The 18,206-nt window shown below is 39.5% G+C and overlaps 1 protein-coding gene across 8 annotated transcripts in view; it reads right to left on the reverse strand.

Annotated features, from left to right (window-relative positions):
- NPNT (nephronectin) overlaps window positions 1-18,206 on the reverse strand; it is a 54,472-nt gene that overhangs the window by 16,873 nt on the left and 19,393 nt on the right. For 3 of the 8 annotated variants that reach the window (XM_074905495.1, XM_074905492.1, XM_074905491.1), the window contains 6 exons: window positions 11,974-12,093; window positions 11,030-11,149; window positions 5,766-5,900; window positions 4,435-4,557; window positions 2,477-2,674; window positions 2,213-2,413 (listed from right to left, as the gene is read on the reverse strand). In XM_074905495.1, coding sequence (XP_074761596.1) covers window positions 2,213-2,413; window positions 2,477-2,674; window positions 4,435-4,557; window positions 5,766-5,900; window positions 11,030-11,149; window positions 11,974-12,093 — 897 coding nt within the window. Of the gene's footprint in view, window positions 1-2,212; window positions 2,675-4,434; window positions 4,558-5,765; window positions 5,901-11,029; window positions 11,150-11,973; window positions 12,094-17,020; window positions 17,114-18,206 lie in introns of all 8 variants that reach the window. The other 5 variants (XM_074905494.1, XM_074905490.1, XM_074905488.1 and 2 more) reach the window with 3 other exon arrangements.

An 18,206-nucleotide genomic window follows, 5' to 3' on the forward strand; every position in this document is an offset into this window, starting at 1 on the left:
GGAAATGTAACTTCTTCCCTACCCCATGAACTCCTACAGTAACAGGATTCAGTAGGTGAAGTAACGCCTTACTCTACAAGCAATGCTTTCCTTGACAAGTACATAGCACATTCTTCTGAAAGAGAACTGTTTTTCAATCAACTGTAGATTTCAAATCCCAAACAAAATCTTCCTGCACTCACTAAATAAATGCCTCTGGACAGAGAGAAGGTGGGAGGGGACACCAGTGACCACTACCTAAATGATACTTTCAAAGTGGCCAGAAGAGAGGGGAAAAAAAGCAGAAATGAGAGAGGGAAGAAAAGACACTTGCTTCGTTACAGATCACACTCCTAGCACCATGCGAATTCCTACCATCTAGAACACAGGTAGCATATGCCTTCAGTCCCACAGTTATGTCACACACATATGTATATCAAATATATCTTTAGCAAGGGACAGAAGAAATAATATTGGATTAAAGACACATACTATTCACATGATCTGAGGAGCCGTCTGTCCCTGTATAACCTACTGAAGCCAGTAACAGCTGCTGGTGCCTGACCTGTTGGAATCCTTCTGTACTGTATACTGAAGCCTTTGAGGCTATGTATGTATATCACAAACCTCAAAGGGTGGCAGCTGACCTAACTAAATAGTTGATAAACACTTTTCAAAGGTAATTTTTTTCCTGTGTTTGTTTTATGTACCATAATATAGGCTTACAGTCAGAAAACACTTTTAACTTTCCTACTCTCAAAACCCTTATATCTGAAGCATATGTATTGAAAGCATTAGCTTCAAAATCTAGCCTCTAGGGAGAGCATAGAAAGACTAATTGTAAATAATAAGCTTTATACAGATGATTGTTATGACTTAATGAAAAGAGCTGAAAACCATCCCTTTGCTTTAGAATTCCAGAGAACACTTGCAACACAAGACACCTGGGGAAGCACAATGCTAAGAGTCTAAAATAATTTCCACAGAACTCTGTATATTTAACTATTGGTTCCCATTATATTAAGTTTTAGGAGTCTTTACTGTATTTGTTTTTAGAATTTTACATACAAATGTTTTTATATTTTTAACTGAATATAGATTGTTTAAAAAAATAACCTTGAAAAAGCCAAAAGCACACTCCTCTGAGTAGTACCAGGATTTTTCTTCCCAAATATTACGTCTGTTTTTTGTCTCCATTTTAAACTTATCAAACTGTCAACAACAAATAAAATGTCAACAGGGAAAACAAACCTTTTTTTACAAGGAACAAAATATTTCACTGTGGAATGACCTAAGAGAACACAGCCCAAAAAGTTACCACACAGATGCCAAAGCAACCGGAAAAAAACCTCCCACATTGCCTGTACACCTGCTCTGAGACAGCAAACTTTTCCTCCTATCACATTGCTGCAGCAGCTTTATTGTGCATCAAGCTGCAGGAGAAGGGCTGATCCAGCACACCCTCCCTGTCTCTAAAATTAGCAGCAAAACTAAAGATGAAATCGGGTGTTGAGTATCTCTTGGCAGATATGTGTAACTCTGCATGTGCCAGTAAAGTCTCCTGTGGTATGCACTAAAGCTGGCACAGAAACGCTGCTGTAGATCTCGGAGAAACTCTTAAAATGACACGTGTTCACGCTCTGAGAATCTACTATCTTTAGCTTCTCATGTATCCATTTTCATAGATGCAGTTCAAAAAATTAGTCTCTTGTTATTTTTTATGCAATTTTCCCATTGCTTAGTTATAAACATCCAAGACTATTTGAATTCATACAATACAGGCGACATAACAGTTTTTAGGTAATCACACAGGGTCCCATTTCTTCCCATTCTTAAAGCTATGGAAATACGTGATCTAAGAGTGACTCCCAACTCCCTGAATTTGAATCCACTGATCATTTATGAGTTATGTTTTATTGAAAAGTACTGAAATGCAATGTCCTTAATTTTTCCAAAATTTTCATCTGAAAGCATAACTAGGGTAAGCACTTATACAGGACAACATACTCACAAATAATTTCAGGAAGAAAAAAAAAGTTTTTTGATTAAATTGATTCAGAACTTCCTCCCCACATTTTTTTGTTAGGTAATAAAAGCAATTATTTGTGCAGTTCTACCACATGAACATTTTCAGTTTTATGTATTTATTCTTATTGCTAAAGTGTTCCAAAAAACCAAAACAGTACAGTGCATGCATCTACAATTCTGATAAAGACTATGTAAAATTACTTACTGAACACATCTCCTCGGGGTTTCTGAGGATCTAGTTGGATCCTGTTATCATCTGTTATTCCTTGGGAAGATGTAGTTTCAATGGGAACATGTGAAGGCTCTTCAGTTGTTATCAGAGGAGTTCTTTGTGGTGGTAGTGTGGGTCTCAGCATTGTAGGCTGAGGTGGTGTTGGAGGTGGAGGCCTTGTCACTGGCTTCGTTACTGGCCTTGTTGTCATTGGCACATACCGAGTGGTTGGCTTTGGTGTCAGTCGAGTTGTTGTACCAGGCGTAGGAGGAGTTGTTGGCCTGGTCACTGGCCGCTCTGTAACAATAGCAGGTACATATGGCGGTCTGAGGGGTTGTCTTGTGCCTCCAATATCAGGAATCCTATTGGTTATACCACTGTCTCCCTTAGGGACTGTGCTGTTGCCCCTGAATGTATGATATGGACCAGGTGGTTCAATCATGACATTAGGAATAACTGCAAAGAGAATCAAAATGGGACCAAAATGGACATCTGAGAGTTAATATATTTTATTATGACACAGAGAGTCTTTGTTGAAATAATTTCTCTCCTCCTTAACATTTACATTAATTGAAAAAATACTTTAAGCATCAGCACTGCTGAATTATCACATCCCTTTAGGTAGTGCTTCTCATTACAACAGTTTAGAGATGATTTAGAATGACTGAAGGCCAAGACACTTCCATCCCTTACCTCCTCCCAGGCATCAACTTCTTGCAGAGTTGGCAAAACCTACCCAAAAGCACTGTTAGTAAAAACCATGGGTAGGAAGATGCGTGTTAAGCGGCCTTCTAAACGGGACAAGTTTGTACTCGGGAGTGGAGGCAAGTTTAGTAAGACTCCAATGTTACAACCATTTTGGTCATAGATGGGCAGATACCTTTGGCATAAGAAAGTTATCTTTCAGACCTCTCCACTTCTAAACTTTTCTCCTTGTCAATAAGCATTAATCATTTAAGAGAGATTGAACATAAGCCAACACCTTCATTTAGATATTTACCTTTGCTGAACACCAGGAAATTAAGCAAATGGCATTTTTTCAGCCTCCACAAAAAGGAGATGGTGGACTGAGCACCACCTACACCACAGTGACAGTGCCTACAGTACCATTTCCCCTGATACTTCATAAAGAAAGGACAACAAATTTTATCTTGGTTTTGCAAGGGGAGTTGCTGCAGACATGAAACACAAGAACATCTGTTTTGTTATTTCTAATTTTCTACTTGTTAATAAGCCTTTTATATCTCACTAGAGATCTTAAAAGCCCCCATAAGAATTCGTCACATATTTTGTGCACAAGTGTTTCAAGTATAACACAGTTAAAATGAAGAACTACTGTTTATTAAACAATGAATCGTTTGATGATAGCCGGTAAAAAGTCTTTCTCTCTGGCCACCTGTTTATTACTGTTCTTTTGAATACCCTTTTTAACATTATGGTATATTAAAATATAAACTGCACCTCAGGACTATGTCCCAGTAACACATGTGAAGTGTGTCCATGTATAATTGCAAGCACTCAGGTTGTGGAAGATCACCTTAGCCAGATCATGTTACCATGACAGCTACAGCCTAAGGAAACAAGTTCACAGTGCTACTGCTCTTTAAAGAGATCAGTGAGTCACCAAAGACCAGAACCCACGTATGAATACAGGGTCCTCAAAAAGATTCAGCAGATGTCATTGAGCTGCACAGTCCTGAGGGATGTCAAATGCGGGGTGCTCCAATGGCCTATTCTGTACCAAGGGGCACAGCTGTTTCTCCCAAGAGAAAGGTGAGGAATGTAACTCTCCAACAAGGAATTCTTCCAGCGAAATCCTCCCTCTTGGCTCTGCTCACAACTGGGGAGCAGTGGGGAGTGGATGGGGTGAGCTGCTGAAATGGGTCAGTGGCAGACTGTACATAATAACAGCATATGAGTAATATGTACTGCTTGACCAGACCTACCCTGCTTACTCAGATGTTCTCATCCTGAAGCAATCTCTAGAATCAAGCTGTGAATAGGGAGAGGTGAATTTCTTTCTAATTATGAAAATGTCTCAGGGAAAGATATTTTTACCAAGGTATGCTAAGGCTCAGAAAACTCTGACTACATTCCTTGGCCCTGTATTAAGTTTTAATAATAATTAAGAGAAACTGATCCTGACAGTGCTCAAAATTTACAACATGGGACACATTTATTTTCAGAATTCCTTTTTTAAAAGGAGCATTACATACGTATGCAGTTTGTTCCATTGTCTCTGTAACCTTCTTTACACTTGCATTTGTAGGATCCTGGTGTATTGTAACATCGTGAAAAACTACCGCACTGATGGCGGCCAAGGGAACATTCATCTATATCTGCAACAGAAAATTACATTAAAAAATCATTTACATCAACGAAACATGACTTTCTGTTTACACCTGCAAAGACACACAGTAGTATGGTCATTAGGAAAATACGAATTTTGAAAAATGTAATAAAACTGAATTACCAGTGGGAAAAGGAAGACAGTCACAAATCAATGTGGTGATACAAATGTCAGGGTAAACGGGACTACTGTGCCACTCTCTTACTGCTTATACCTTAGCATCAGCTTCAGTGATGTGCTGTGGGTAGACTGCAGTTGAGATCATGAAGATCACAATTTTAATTACCACTTTTTAAAGGTGACATGATAAGAAAAGAAAATCTGAGTATAAGAATATGCATGTTCTTAATCTCACAGGTATTAAACTGGTTTTACATAAAATGTTTCCTCTATTATACATCTGTATAGATGTTTCTACATCAAGCAAAAACTGCTTCAAACATCTTATATGGCATTTCCATGTTTGTTGTCAGTGATGCAAGCAAAAATCTCCGAATTCCAGTGCTCTGCTTAGAGATTTCTCTCCAAAAAATATACTTAAACAAACATAAAGCAATGCCTCATTATCTCCACATGATCCTTTTTTCAGTCAAAGGATCATAACCAGTTGTGGCCCTGGGAAACTAAGACAGTGGGACCTGGGAACATGTTTGTTGAAGGACATACACCAGTTGCATTCCAGTCTCATGTCCAGACAAAGACAGAAGACAGGCTATTTCCCAACCCCTGCCTCTTCCCCACCTGTCTTCAGGGGAAGGAAAGTTGGGCAGCCTGGGTGGGAAGGAGCTGGGGTGTGCTCTAGCCACATTTTCTTATCTTAGATCTTGAGGCATGCTATGGAGCACACCTGCATCACAGCTGAGACATAGCCTAAGCTCACATGCTGCTCCAAACCTACAACTGCCTGTGCACAGTGAAACCTGTGGGGACAAGGGCTTTGGAACGGATTCCTGGGGTCATCAGGTCTGCTCTCCCACTAGCTTCCACAGGTGAACCAGTTACAAGAATAGGGGTCAAATAAATGCTTTTCACAGTCTATTTCTGTAATCCACTCTTTCCTAAAATACAGATGTAGCGCAACCTAAAACAACCTGCTTCAACATTTCAGCCACAATAAGCAAATATTCCTCTTTAAACCAGTCATTTCAATTTTGAATATGCAGCTCTATTACATGCACCTAAGAAATAAGTTATTACCATGGCATTGGTATTTGCCTCCGATGTACATCAGATCAAAGCCTTTATGACACCTGCAAATGTAGCTTCCAAAAGTATTGACACAGTGCCTAAATCGTGGACAGATAACTCTCCCAGTAGCACATTCATCGATATCTGTGGAAACAAGGAAACTGTATTATTCTTAACAGAAGTTAAAATACATTCTATACTATCTAAATTAAACTGTTTTCACATCAGGAAAAACTAAAGAAGAATAGCCAAAATATTTTTTATGAGGTCCTTTTGGCTACAAGCTGGTCAGCCAGCAGTAACACCTCAGCACTTCTGCCTATGCCATCTGAGTTCAGCTCTTGGTCACACCCCCAAATTTTTACGCCTCCTGTGCCAGAAGGCTTTACAAATAGTGTGTCTGACAAGAGATGCACTGGCTTAATGAGCATTACTACTGAATTTGGAATACTTGCTCTATGCTCTTGCCATCCTGGTACCCTCCCCCCCAGAGAGGAGATGTTTTGTAATTCCCCACAGAATGCACAACAGCTTCCTCAAGACCCCAGAATGCTTGTTCTTAAAACTGTAATGATATTTATCCAAAAAAGAGCTAGTTTGTGTAATTTGCAGAACTTTCTTTTGTCCCACTAAGCCCTGCCTGGTTATAAAGAGAGCACCTGGATTTACAGACAAGGCATAATAATAAAACTACCCTGGTAATTGTTTTTTTGAAACATGCCTGAAATATTGTTCTGTAGCACAGGTCATACGCACATATTCAACAGACATCACCTTACAGTAGAAAGTGGTTTGTTTTTTTAAAATCTCACATGTCCCTAATCCATGACCTGCCCATTGAGCCTATCAGGAAATCTTCATCTGTTCCAGACTTGCTCTAAACAAAGAGAGTTCAACCTAATGCTGGGGTGCAGTATTTCTGGTTCTTCTATCAGTTAGTTAACACAGGCCAAATGCTTCTTGAGTACCTGCTCTTTGCTATCTCTTAGCCTGAAGTGTCTGCACTGTAGCTGACCTGTACTTCACAGAGAGGTTGGTCACCTAAGTGACCTTAAGATATCTCTGAGGTTCTGAGATCCATGGTTCCCATTTACCCTGCCAGGGGCTCCCAGCAGGACCTGAAGTAGTACTTCAGCAAGTGACATCCAGGCAAGGACAGAGGAGTGGGAAGACATGGTGATGCTCTGTAAATGTCTGATGCCCCTCATCTCCCAGAAGATGCTGTTCTTCATGCTGACTAACAAGCCAGGCAGCAGCCCAGGGAGCAGCTGATGCTCACCCAGCACTGCTTTCACTGCCTGGGAAACTCTGAGATGAGGTCAGGCTGATACACAAAAGCTGCTTGAGCTACCACTCACTTTGTAGCCCTTGGAAACCAAGCTGAAGCCTGCTGAGTGCTTGAACCCTAATTTTCCCTGAGGTAGAGGCCTGCCACGCACTGCTGCCTCTGACGCATGCCACTCCTGACGTTTGTTGGTTATCTACAGAGCACAGTTCAAGCCTTTGCTCTGCAGCTCTATCAGGAAAGGCAAGATTTTGATCTCCACGCAATTCTTTTCCCAAAAGGAGCACTTCAGCTGCAGGTGTCAAGAGTGCAAAACAAAGCTGAGTGATTTATGCCCTGCTGCTTGTGAAAGAGGCCTGAACAAGGCAGAGAGAAGCCCAAGTCTCTGGCACAGCACAGGAAAAATGTTACCACAAAACTGCTGCTAAGTTAGGGCAGCTACCCGAGGCAGGGGAGATGTAGCTTCTTAAATTCTCCAAGCTGCATTTCCCTAGAGAAGTGACCTAAAGCTATGAATCACTGGCTAGATGGGCTGTCCCAGTAGCTCCTGCTGGCACTGCCCCACTCTGCATGAAGAATTACTGAGGACAGCAAGGATACAACCCCTGAGTTCCCATACTCCTGACACATCAGACTGCTCTGACATAGCAGCTCTCCTTCACACTCAGTCAGGAGCACTTCTGCCATGCCGCAGTAAAGGCCTGAATGAGAACACAAATGAGACCAATACTGGGCACCTCTCCACATGCCTGAATTGCCCTATAAATCTGCCTCTTGGTTTGAATCTATTATTAAAGTTTCAGGCTTTGTATACACTATTAACAGCTTTAGAAATTCTACCATTTTCATTACCATTATTTAATTTACAAGTCACAATTTTCTGCCCTTTATTAAAATATTATTTCAAGGCTATAAATTTCAAATTCTTGATTACTATGAGTTCGTTGGGGTTCTTTGTTTTCATTTTTAAACCACAACTTCAAAAAGCAATTCAGTAAGAAAAAGATTAGCCACTGAATATATACCTCATCATGGCATGGATTCTGTCCTTCAGAACCCAACACAGCTTGTCCCACCTTTCCCTCTGTATCTATTCATGGTTTTCAAATTCCCATAAGGCAGTAAGTATGGTAGATGATGAGAGCACTGCAATGTCATTGATTAATTTTCTAGGCAGTTATACAGCCTAAAGATACAGGATTGAACTGCTAATCCATACCCTGTTGAAAACTGACACAAAAATAATGGAAAAAAGCAACAGTCTACTACTTGCATTTTATATGAGAGGTGGGTGGATTCTTGTTACTGGTGGGAAAAACACGTTTTGATCATTAGCTAGAAGCTGGTTTGCAAGTGTTTGCTGTAGTTCTCAAACACCTCAGCAACTGTGTCTTCTTTCAAGTCCACATACCTGAGCCAATTCACACCTGGCCCCAACTGGTGTAAGGCTGTTTCCCTTTGCCCGCTGCAACATGCTGTGGCTCAGGCCTGCTTCCTCTGAAAACTAGGTGTGAAGGTGTGATTTGTATTCTCCCCTCAGCCTGGTCTGCCATGGAGGTGCATGCCCAGACTTAGCACCAGGGAGCTGCTCCAAAGGCACATAATACAGACAGCACCTAACGCTGTGATGGTCAGTCTTTGAATTTCAGTCTTGCTGTCTCCTGCTCTAAGTATGACCATACTACCAACTCAACCACTAAACAACTACGAGACTGATTTCAAAACAATATGATTTTTAAGTTTACAAGGCCATATTTTCAGGTTTCTATGCACGACCAAAACAGGTAGAAAGAATTTATTTTACAGTGAAAATAATTATTTTCAGTCCTCAAATTGATTTTCTGAATCAATCAGATTTTCTGAAGCTGAAATGTGTATACTGCTAATTTCATTAAATGAAAATCCCAATTCGAAAAGCTAGCAACACTGATTGATTTACTGATTCAAGATTAATTAATTCGTCAATCCATATTTTCACTGCATACTTTGGTGAATTACTTTTCAATTTGTTATTATTTAGTTTGTATGATTTACCTTCACAACCAAATTGTTTGGTGGCTCTTTAATGATTGTCTGGAAGGAACATTTTAATGAAAGAATGATCAGCATGGGTTAAACTAAGAATAGAATAATGCCTAGAGGAATTTCCACCTGTGCTAAAAATAAACATTACATTCCCAGCTGTCTTTCAAACTCTCCTCAAACAAGGATTTAATGAGCTGCAGCCAATGCACACTTCAATATTTTTACCATCATCTACATTTGTCTTTGTACTGCAGCAATACCCAGACCCTCACTGGAGCTGACCACCTCCCCAACAGCAATGGGCTTGTACATACATGAGGAAAATGCACAGTCTTAGTCCCAGACAGCTTCAATTCTTGGAGGTATTTACTGGTTTTAGTACAACTCAAACTTGATAGGAGAAATAACAAAAAAAGGGTGCATGTCACAATCACTTCTTACCAAAAAAGGGGAGTAGATCATGTTATAACCCATGAAGGACAGACATCACTTGCTGTGACTATTTTCTCTGTATTGTAGAAGACTGCTCTGAAATTTTGTGGAAAATTTTAAAAATAGGTTATGAGATCAATCTGAATGATGCACACTCAACTGAAATATGGGTACATAGTTCTTCACCTTTCTGGAGAAAAAGGTGGTTTTTTGAAAACTACACCAAAGAACTGGAAGAGCCTCATACAATTGGCTTGAGTGCTAGTCTTCATCATTAAAAGTGCACCTTTGTTATTTCAAAGTATGAAGTCTGCCTGAATATAAAAATGCACACTAGGAGAATCTTGCAAGTCTTTTTCTAGCAGATTTCTTTCCTTGGTATAATTTCCTGAATTTATACTTAGAATCACTCAGCTTACTAGAGCACGGAACAAGTCTCTTCCAAAGACTTCTGCCTGCCACAATGTCCACAGTGTGATTAGTCACAATTCAATCCCTTCAGCATGTGACAATGGTGGGGTTTTTTTCTCCTGTTCTACCCATTCTTTTGCATACATAAACATGCCGATCATGCACTTGAGAAAGCCTCTGACTTAGAGCTGAACCTGCTTCTCACATCAGAAGATCTAGAATCTGTCTCTTGCTCTGCCAACAAATTGTTGGTCAACATGGGTCAGCAACTTGGAGAACCACCTTCCCTGTGGACAGCCATAATACACAAATAAATGTTTAGGACATCCACATTCTCTTACTTTCTTTCAGGGCAAGTGTTATTACCGGTTATGGAACTGTAGCGCTGCGTTGGATATAAATAATAAAACCACTGGAGCATCATATCCACTCAGGATGTATAGTTAATAACTAATGAAATCACATGTCACACTGTTCTTCAGACCACAGTAGAGTATGACACAATACAGTCTGATTAACCATAAACACTCTTCCATGTTTACGAATGTGGGAACAAAATCTTTCACTTTTATACAGTCTGAATTCCTGAGTTTATTTTAATCTGGAGTTTTCACAGTATGGAAGACAGACAGTAGCTTCAATCCCATTAATATTGGGAGCATGCACAGACCTTCATCTTGTCCTAATAATTTCCATTAATTTATCCCTCTGCTCTCTGAGACTAGGCACCATCTTGCTGAGTATGAGGGAGAGCTGACCTCCCCATTTCTTTTTTTTTTTTTTTTTTAATGCAAGCAGGTATTGTGGATTCTCTATTAGCAATAGTTTAAAATGCCCCAGTAACAGCAGTGTAAGGGCCGAGGACTTGGATGCCAAAGCAGCCTGTGTGAGTTTTAAGCAGTCAGTGAAACTTGCAGGACTGGAGGAAAACACTAGTGATTTCTGACAGACCACCTGAGAGCACTTGAGCAATGTGCCTATCCCAGTTCTCTTTAATAATGTCTTTAAACTCCATGTATAATGTGTTCTAAATACAACTGATAAACTCTCTTGAATGGCATTCAGTGGAATGATAAAATAATTTTGGAGAAAAAAATTAAATTTACATTTGATCACCTACCTATGCAAGTCCTGCCATCAGGCCCTAGCTGCAGTCCAGGAGAAGGACAGCGGCAGCGTACTTCCCCTTTCAGGACATCACAGCCATACTGACAGTTTGCCATCGAGCAAGAAAGGGCATCTAGGGAAAAATAATTGAACATATTTAGATAAGAACTCTGATCAGTACCAGAAAATGACTAAAAACTTTGGAGAATTAAGACATCATATAATTATGACAGAAGTGGAAAAACGCTTGTTGAATTTGACAGGTTTTAAAGAGCAAATGCATATGCAGTAAATTTTTTCTTTCCACAAATTGCATCTCTAAAGAAAAAAAAAAGAAGAAAAAAAGAAAGAAACCCACCACAATTGTAGCAAGTTGTGTCATGGAATGCAGCCCCCATGAGGAATATAAAGCCCAGTATGTACTACAAACCCTTCTGGACAGTACTGCCATTTTAAAATAGGAACATCTTTAATTAAAGGTAATTTCTCTCCCCTTCTCTCTGTCCAGACACTCTAAATATCCACTTTCATGGGAGCAAGCAGGAACCTGATCTCCACAGAGATGACAGTACAATTTTATACCAGTCAAACAACCAACATCTGCAGCTTTAATGATTTTACATTCATAAGGATGTAACACAGCAGAACTGCAGGTGTCTTGCTGCAATGAAAACTGCAAGCACTTGTCCTTGAAAGCCAATTAACAGTGATTTACAGCACTGAAGAATGCTTCTAAGGAAATGTGTAATAAAACTAATAAAACCCAAAATATTTGCTCTTGTTTTGTTCAGCCTAATTTCATTAGATGAAAGAAGCTCATTGTGTGCAACTGCCTCATTTCCAGCATGATTAATCTTTTACTTTGGGACTCATCTTCATTTCATACAAGATTCCCAGGGAAACCCAAGCAGGGATCTTGAGGAGTTTGAAAACAGAAAGCAACAAGCCTTGCCATACTTGAGCACGTTCCATCTGGCATAAGCATGTAGCCATTCAGACAGTAGCACTTGTAGCTGCCGTAGGTATTCATACATCGGTGTTTGCATGGCCGTGGCTTTAGTCCACACTCATTTAGGTCTGAAAAGAAGGGTACAAGGAAAGTTGGTGGGAAAAGAAAATATACAAAGTATGTGTGAAAAAACTACTAGCTCAAGTTCCTGGAGAAAGAAGGAAAAATATGGCAATTGGGTTTTTTATACACAGTGCAGCTGATAGCAAGTGTCTAGAACATCCTGCATGAAGCACTGTTCACCCTTCCAGCCAAGTGGCATATTTTCTTCTGTTTCACAGACATCTGTTCAGAAATGATAGTATTAGCATTAGATTAAGTGCCAACAGAAGTTTCACTGGGGAATGCACAAGCTCAGGCTGCCCACATCTTGCCACTATTCACATTGATACCATGTCCAGGACCAGCCAGAACTCTGGAGGAGGAGGAGAAAGGAGAAAGCTAAAGTCACTGCTGCAATCACTATCAGCAATTCTGATACTGATTCAGTGATTTACTATCATGCTTCAATATTAGTTGCAGAGGAAGGCAGGAAACCTGAGGCTAACCTACTTTAAACAATCTCACAGAAAAAACGTATTCCTTACCATCTAGAATATACTGAAAAAAAGGTGATATTTGCAAAGGACTATCCATGAAAGCTACTATTTCAGATTTACAATTTAATACAGAATTCATGACTTACTGAAAATATTCAGCATACAATTTTCATATTAGTAGAAAAGGCTTCTAACAGGAAGAAAAGATTTAGTGAGCATTTCCTTCAGAATTCTGTTCCAAGAATGTCTGTTGGTTTTATCTGAGTAAACCAGAATAATTTGTTACTTAGTTATTTGTGTACTTATGAGTAAAGATGCAATAAAGGTGAAAATAATAAATCTATTCACAAATCCAGCCAGCAAGTACTTAAACAACTGAGTTACTGACCCTTCTCTCTAATATTGCATAATGCTATCTGGAGGTCTGTTACAGTAAGAAAGTCACTGTTATTTCCAGGAACTTTTCAAAAAGCCGTCTCCACCACTAAGCGCATTCTCATCAAAAGTCACTCCCTAATTCATGTAGCAGAAAGCTAAGCCTTGGGGCTCCTACCATGTGGTAGACACACGAACACAGTAGCCACTTTATAAAATGCCAGCTGAGATGACACAAGCTTTCTATGAACTAGATATAAAGGCTCAGAGTTAAGACATTTAAACAGAAAGACAAATATAGCTCTGGTTAGAATGAAGTCAGTAATTCTGGACAGTGTTTATGTGTATCATTACATCTGCTGTCTTCTGACCTACTTTGTTTTCATCTTCATGGGGTCAAGGGAGAGCGAGCATCATGCAGATGGGTATTTGCCCCTCCCCACAACCCTTCCCCTAACTGACAGGTATGACTTTTTTTTTTTAACTTCATTTTCCAAGGCCTTGGGAAGAACAGCAGGTTTAAGGATAAGAGGGTAGTGGTAAGGGACATGATTTTCCCTTTCTTCCTGCAGAAGGCTCAACAAGATGTTTCTAGGAAGACTGAAGGGAAACATTTGCTCCTAGAGCTGTGAGGAAGACCAGGTGAGTGTAGGCAGGACTTCAGTGAGGAGAAGTTGTTAAAGTGAGGGCTGGACCTGTGCCTGACAAACAAGGAGTGATGACCATCTCCACAGTCTCCCTACAGATCACACACTGCAGAAAGAGCATCCCTGTTCAACTCCCACTATTTGGAAGTCTGAAAACATTTCTGGAGTTGCTAGAAAATACTTCTCCCAGCAGGCACCAAATGCCACAATCACAAGAGTATACCTGCTGGGTCTGAGAGAAACAGCTGTAGAAGAGATGTACACTTTCTACTGAAAAAGAGAGATCTTCAGCTAAGAGTTGTGACTATTTATCTAGTACCTCACAGGTCAGATGGAAAAGCAACAGATGATTACGCTAAAGGGAAAGGGCAAGTTTTCACTGTGAAAATCTTTGTGTAAACAAACCACCTTTGTATAAAAATGATCAGTAATAAACAGGTGAAAGCTCGCATTTTGGGAGGCAAACTTCTCCAGGCAGTACAAAAAGCTGCTTTTCTCTTTCTTCTGTAAAACTTACTACAATTAGGCAGCTCCTGACAGACATTATTGCTACGTTAACCTATTCATCACACATGCAACACATCTGTTAAAAAAGTCATTGTTAAATTCAAAAACTCTGTTAGAGTTTAACTTCAATTCATAAAAGTATCCCCACAGAGTCCACACTATTGACTATTCTGAGATTTATGGATAACAGTCATTTTGAAGAGAAAGAAAACTTCCTTAAGTCTAAAATATTTGCATTCTTCCTCTTTTGTACAAAAAGCATCACTTTACAAAATAAATGCACGACAGAGCTAAGTATAAAATACTTAATTAGAAGTAGGCTCCTAATGAAGAAAGGTAAGGATGAAATTAAGCTGAGAGGGCAGGATTTTAACAGTGCCTGTGTTAACTTCTAGTGCTTACATCCCACTGCACTTCAGCTCCTAAATTCAGATACTCCTGAAGACTTTACCCTTAAGAACTGTCTTCCATTTATTTCCAGAGCTACAACCACAGATCCAAAGTTGAAAACAGTAAGAATTTATGACTGTTCTCAATTTACCATCTTGCATAAAGTAGATTACATTATGAGCCTTAAATAATTGGATCTTTCTATAGGATTCTGAATACTACACCACCATTTGGTAAAAAATATTCTTAGTACAGAAATGAAAGCTCTGGTATTGACAAATAGAGACTATTAGTAACATATGCTAAGAATAACCTGATCTTAAAAAGTAGATGCAATCAACTGTATTAAGATATCACATGACATGCTTTTCATTTGTGGAATTTTGGCTAAATTATTTCTACTGTCTTCATTTTATTTCTGCCTGTGAACAAATGCTGTCAATATCAGCTTTTGATTGACAGCTTTAACAAACATCCCCCCAAAAATGGCTGTGCATTGAAAAAGTCAAAATTTTTTAACCTTTACTGACGTAACAGAAAGCTAAGGTCACAAGGCAGCAAAAACAGGCTGTTAGCACAACTCCACTTAAACCCAAACCTCATGTGTCATGGGTTTTCACTTTTGCCTTGGAAATTAACTACTGAGAGAAAGATGTTTTTAATCTTGCAGAGTCAGAATGAATGCTACTGTTTAGCAAAACAGGTACTGGCAGTGGTGTGGCTGCTTAAGAGAGAAGTCAGCCTGCAAAGAGGTTAGGTGTGTTAGAGCATACTGCTCAGCCCATCTCATCTTTGCCAAAATGCAACTTCTTTTCACTAGCAAAGATGGGCACATACTTGGAAACTGCACGACAAGCACCATTCATTTCCTAGGAGGCACATTGTAGGGTTACTGGCAAGTCCTACTGGTTCTACGTAAAGACCTATATGAAGATGCTGACAGCTCTCTCGAGCCACCTCCACGCACCCATAATCTGTAACAGCGTGCTTCTCTAAGAAGAGTCCAGATGTACTGGTCATGGACTCAGGTAGTGCAGAAACACTCCTGCCATTTATACACTTGATCTTTTTGTGTGTTTTGTGTTAAGTCTGTTTTTTCAAGAACGGGTTCAGGTTAATGTTACTAGTCAAAAAATCAGCCACAGCAACATACCTTCTTGAACAAATGCTGGTTACTTATCAGTTGTGTATTTCAAGCAGTATAAATATCCATGCATCAGAAGAGGAAATAAGAAAACAGCATAGGTTTCCTCAAAAAAAAAAAAAAAGCTAAAACGTATAAACTCAAGGGGTAATAAAAATAACAATCTTACATTGTTTTTCTTTCTAATAAAGTATCATCATTTCTTTTAGTCACTTGTAATCTCACACTGGAATTTAAAATATAAAGCCCAACACTATTAAAAAGTTTAACAAATCCCTTTCATCTCTTTGCAGGAATGTCCACTCACTGTCCTGCACTTGAGAATTTCACTGTTCAGCCACTTAAATTCCCATGTTACCTACAATTGTACAGCCATAAAAAACCAGTATTCTTAATTTCAAAATAACATGAGACAGCACTGTACATAAAAGCAGACTGACAGTTCTGGGCACGATGGAAAGCAGGTCTGTAACATAAGCACAGGCTGCTGAGCACAAGTATTTTATTTTTAAAGAAATGAAATGAAAATGTGAATGTAAGGGAATGACAAGAGTGCTATGCTGACAAATCTGGACGTGACTTCTTTGACTACTGTGTGGCACCACACAAGATCTTGGGTAATGACTGACTTTAGGGCACACTTAACAATGGGGCACTAACTCCTAGGAAGATGCAATACACTGGTATTTATTTAGCTTCTGCAGAAAACATCACTCACACCTTTTCTGCCTTTTTCTGCCTATTATCTAACTTGGATCAGGCAACACAAAAAGTCAAATATTCAATAGCAAATTTACTCAGATTTTGAAAATAGAAGACCAGGGATCAGAAACTAAATGAAAAAAATAAACTATTATCACTATACTATAAACAGTAGATCAGCTTTCATTTCCAGCAACTATCATCATCACCCTATCATGTCAAACTTATGACTGGAGATTTATATCGCCCTAAGAGAGTTTTCTTCACATCACTTAGTCTGATTAACGGACAGCTGCCAAATGCAGAAGTTAACAGTCCTCATTTTCTTCAACTTCCAGCTTTATGTAAATCACAGTTTTGTCTTTATCTAACCTGATAAACAATTCCTATCACTCTCACTTTAAAATGGAATTCAGAAACAAATTCAGGCCCTGAAAGAAGAGCAGAGGAAAGTAACAAAAGCAAGTTGTAATCGTAAGTATGGTGGAGAGTCAAGTCTCTTCAGAATAAAGGCGCACAGCATCAAGGAAATGCAATAAATTATTTGTTCTGCATGCTAATGACACTGCAGGTTCAGGTTCTGCATCGCAGCCATCATCTATTACCCTCCAAGCCCTTTGCAAGAAACTTTTACTGTTTCAAGCCGTGCAGGTAGAAGGAGCACGCCACCTGAAATACAGGTCCATCTCACCCCTTGATGCTATATTTCTTGCATGATGATCCAGAGGGAGGAAGAGAAGTGCTTCACTGCTCTGACCAGGTGGACTTGTATATGGCTGCTCATCTTCACAGGATGGGAAGAAGGCATAGTAAAAATTAAATTACCAGATCTTTGTAATATGCATTACTTCATCATTTTAAAAAAATTAAAATACATATATATATATAAAGTGCTGGCAAGAACTGTATTAGAAAGAGAAAGTAGAAAACTTTGCATCACGCTCCTGGAACAAACAGGGTTAGAAGATAGCAAGTTACAGAAGAGCAGCCTTACATTCTTTGCAGGAAGAAAACCTTTCCCAGCCACATGAAGTTAACCTGCATATGCCTTAGATTACTAGCAAAAATCACAAGTTTTCAACCATTTGCATTCGTCTGTGAACAAAGACCTTATTGAAGAGCAGGTCAATTTTCTGATGAACACATTTTGAAATAAGTATTAGTTCTGTTATTATCACTATAAATTAGAGAGGTGTCACAGGGTATTTTCTTTCACATTGCTCAGCTTTTTCTTAACTGGTTACAGCTCTAAAGCTGAGATCAAATACCTAGAAGGGAAACACTAAAGCTGCTCAGGAGATTTGAATACTGTGGGGAGACCGCATGGTTAGCTCTTGTGCAAAGTCACTGCAATTGAATTGCTGATGATAGCAACATACTTAAAAGAACTAACGGCTAATCCTAACTTCTGAGTGACCTAAAGCAAGGTCTAGATTGCCACAGCAGCTGCAGTGCCACTAGAAAAGGACAAGTACCCAGGCATCATCATACATCCTAGAAAGACTTCCACCTCTGCAGGCAAACTCCACCATTTCTTCTGCCAGCACCATTACTTTCTGTTATTACTAATCATGATTCTACACCAGAAATAAGAAAGATGGCCCATGGACTGAACAGGACAGGTGCTATATTAAGGTATAACAACATAGGTCACACTCATCCTGTGCAATTTGAATTTCCTCCCAGCAGAAGCAGGCTCCGCATCCACTGTGCACTTTCAAGTCTCACCTAAACATGGAATCAACAGATGGGAAGAACGCATACCCTGACCCCAGAAATAGCTCAGGGGTCTCACCATACAGTACAATAACTATAGGCTGTAGTCACCTGAACTGGTGTACATCTGGGACACCACAGTCAGCAGACACCTCAGAAAC

The sequence above is a fragment of the Athene noctua genome, chromosome 4 (genome assembly GCF_965140245.1).
Source record: "Athene noctua chromosome 4, bAthNoc1.hap1.1, whole genome shotgun sequence".
In the NCBI taxonomy this organism is placed as follows: domain Eukaryota; kingdom Metazoa; phylum Chordata; class Aves; order Strigiformes; family Strigidae; genus Athene; species Athene noctua.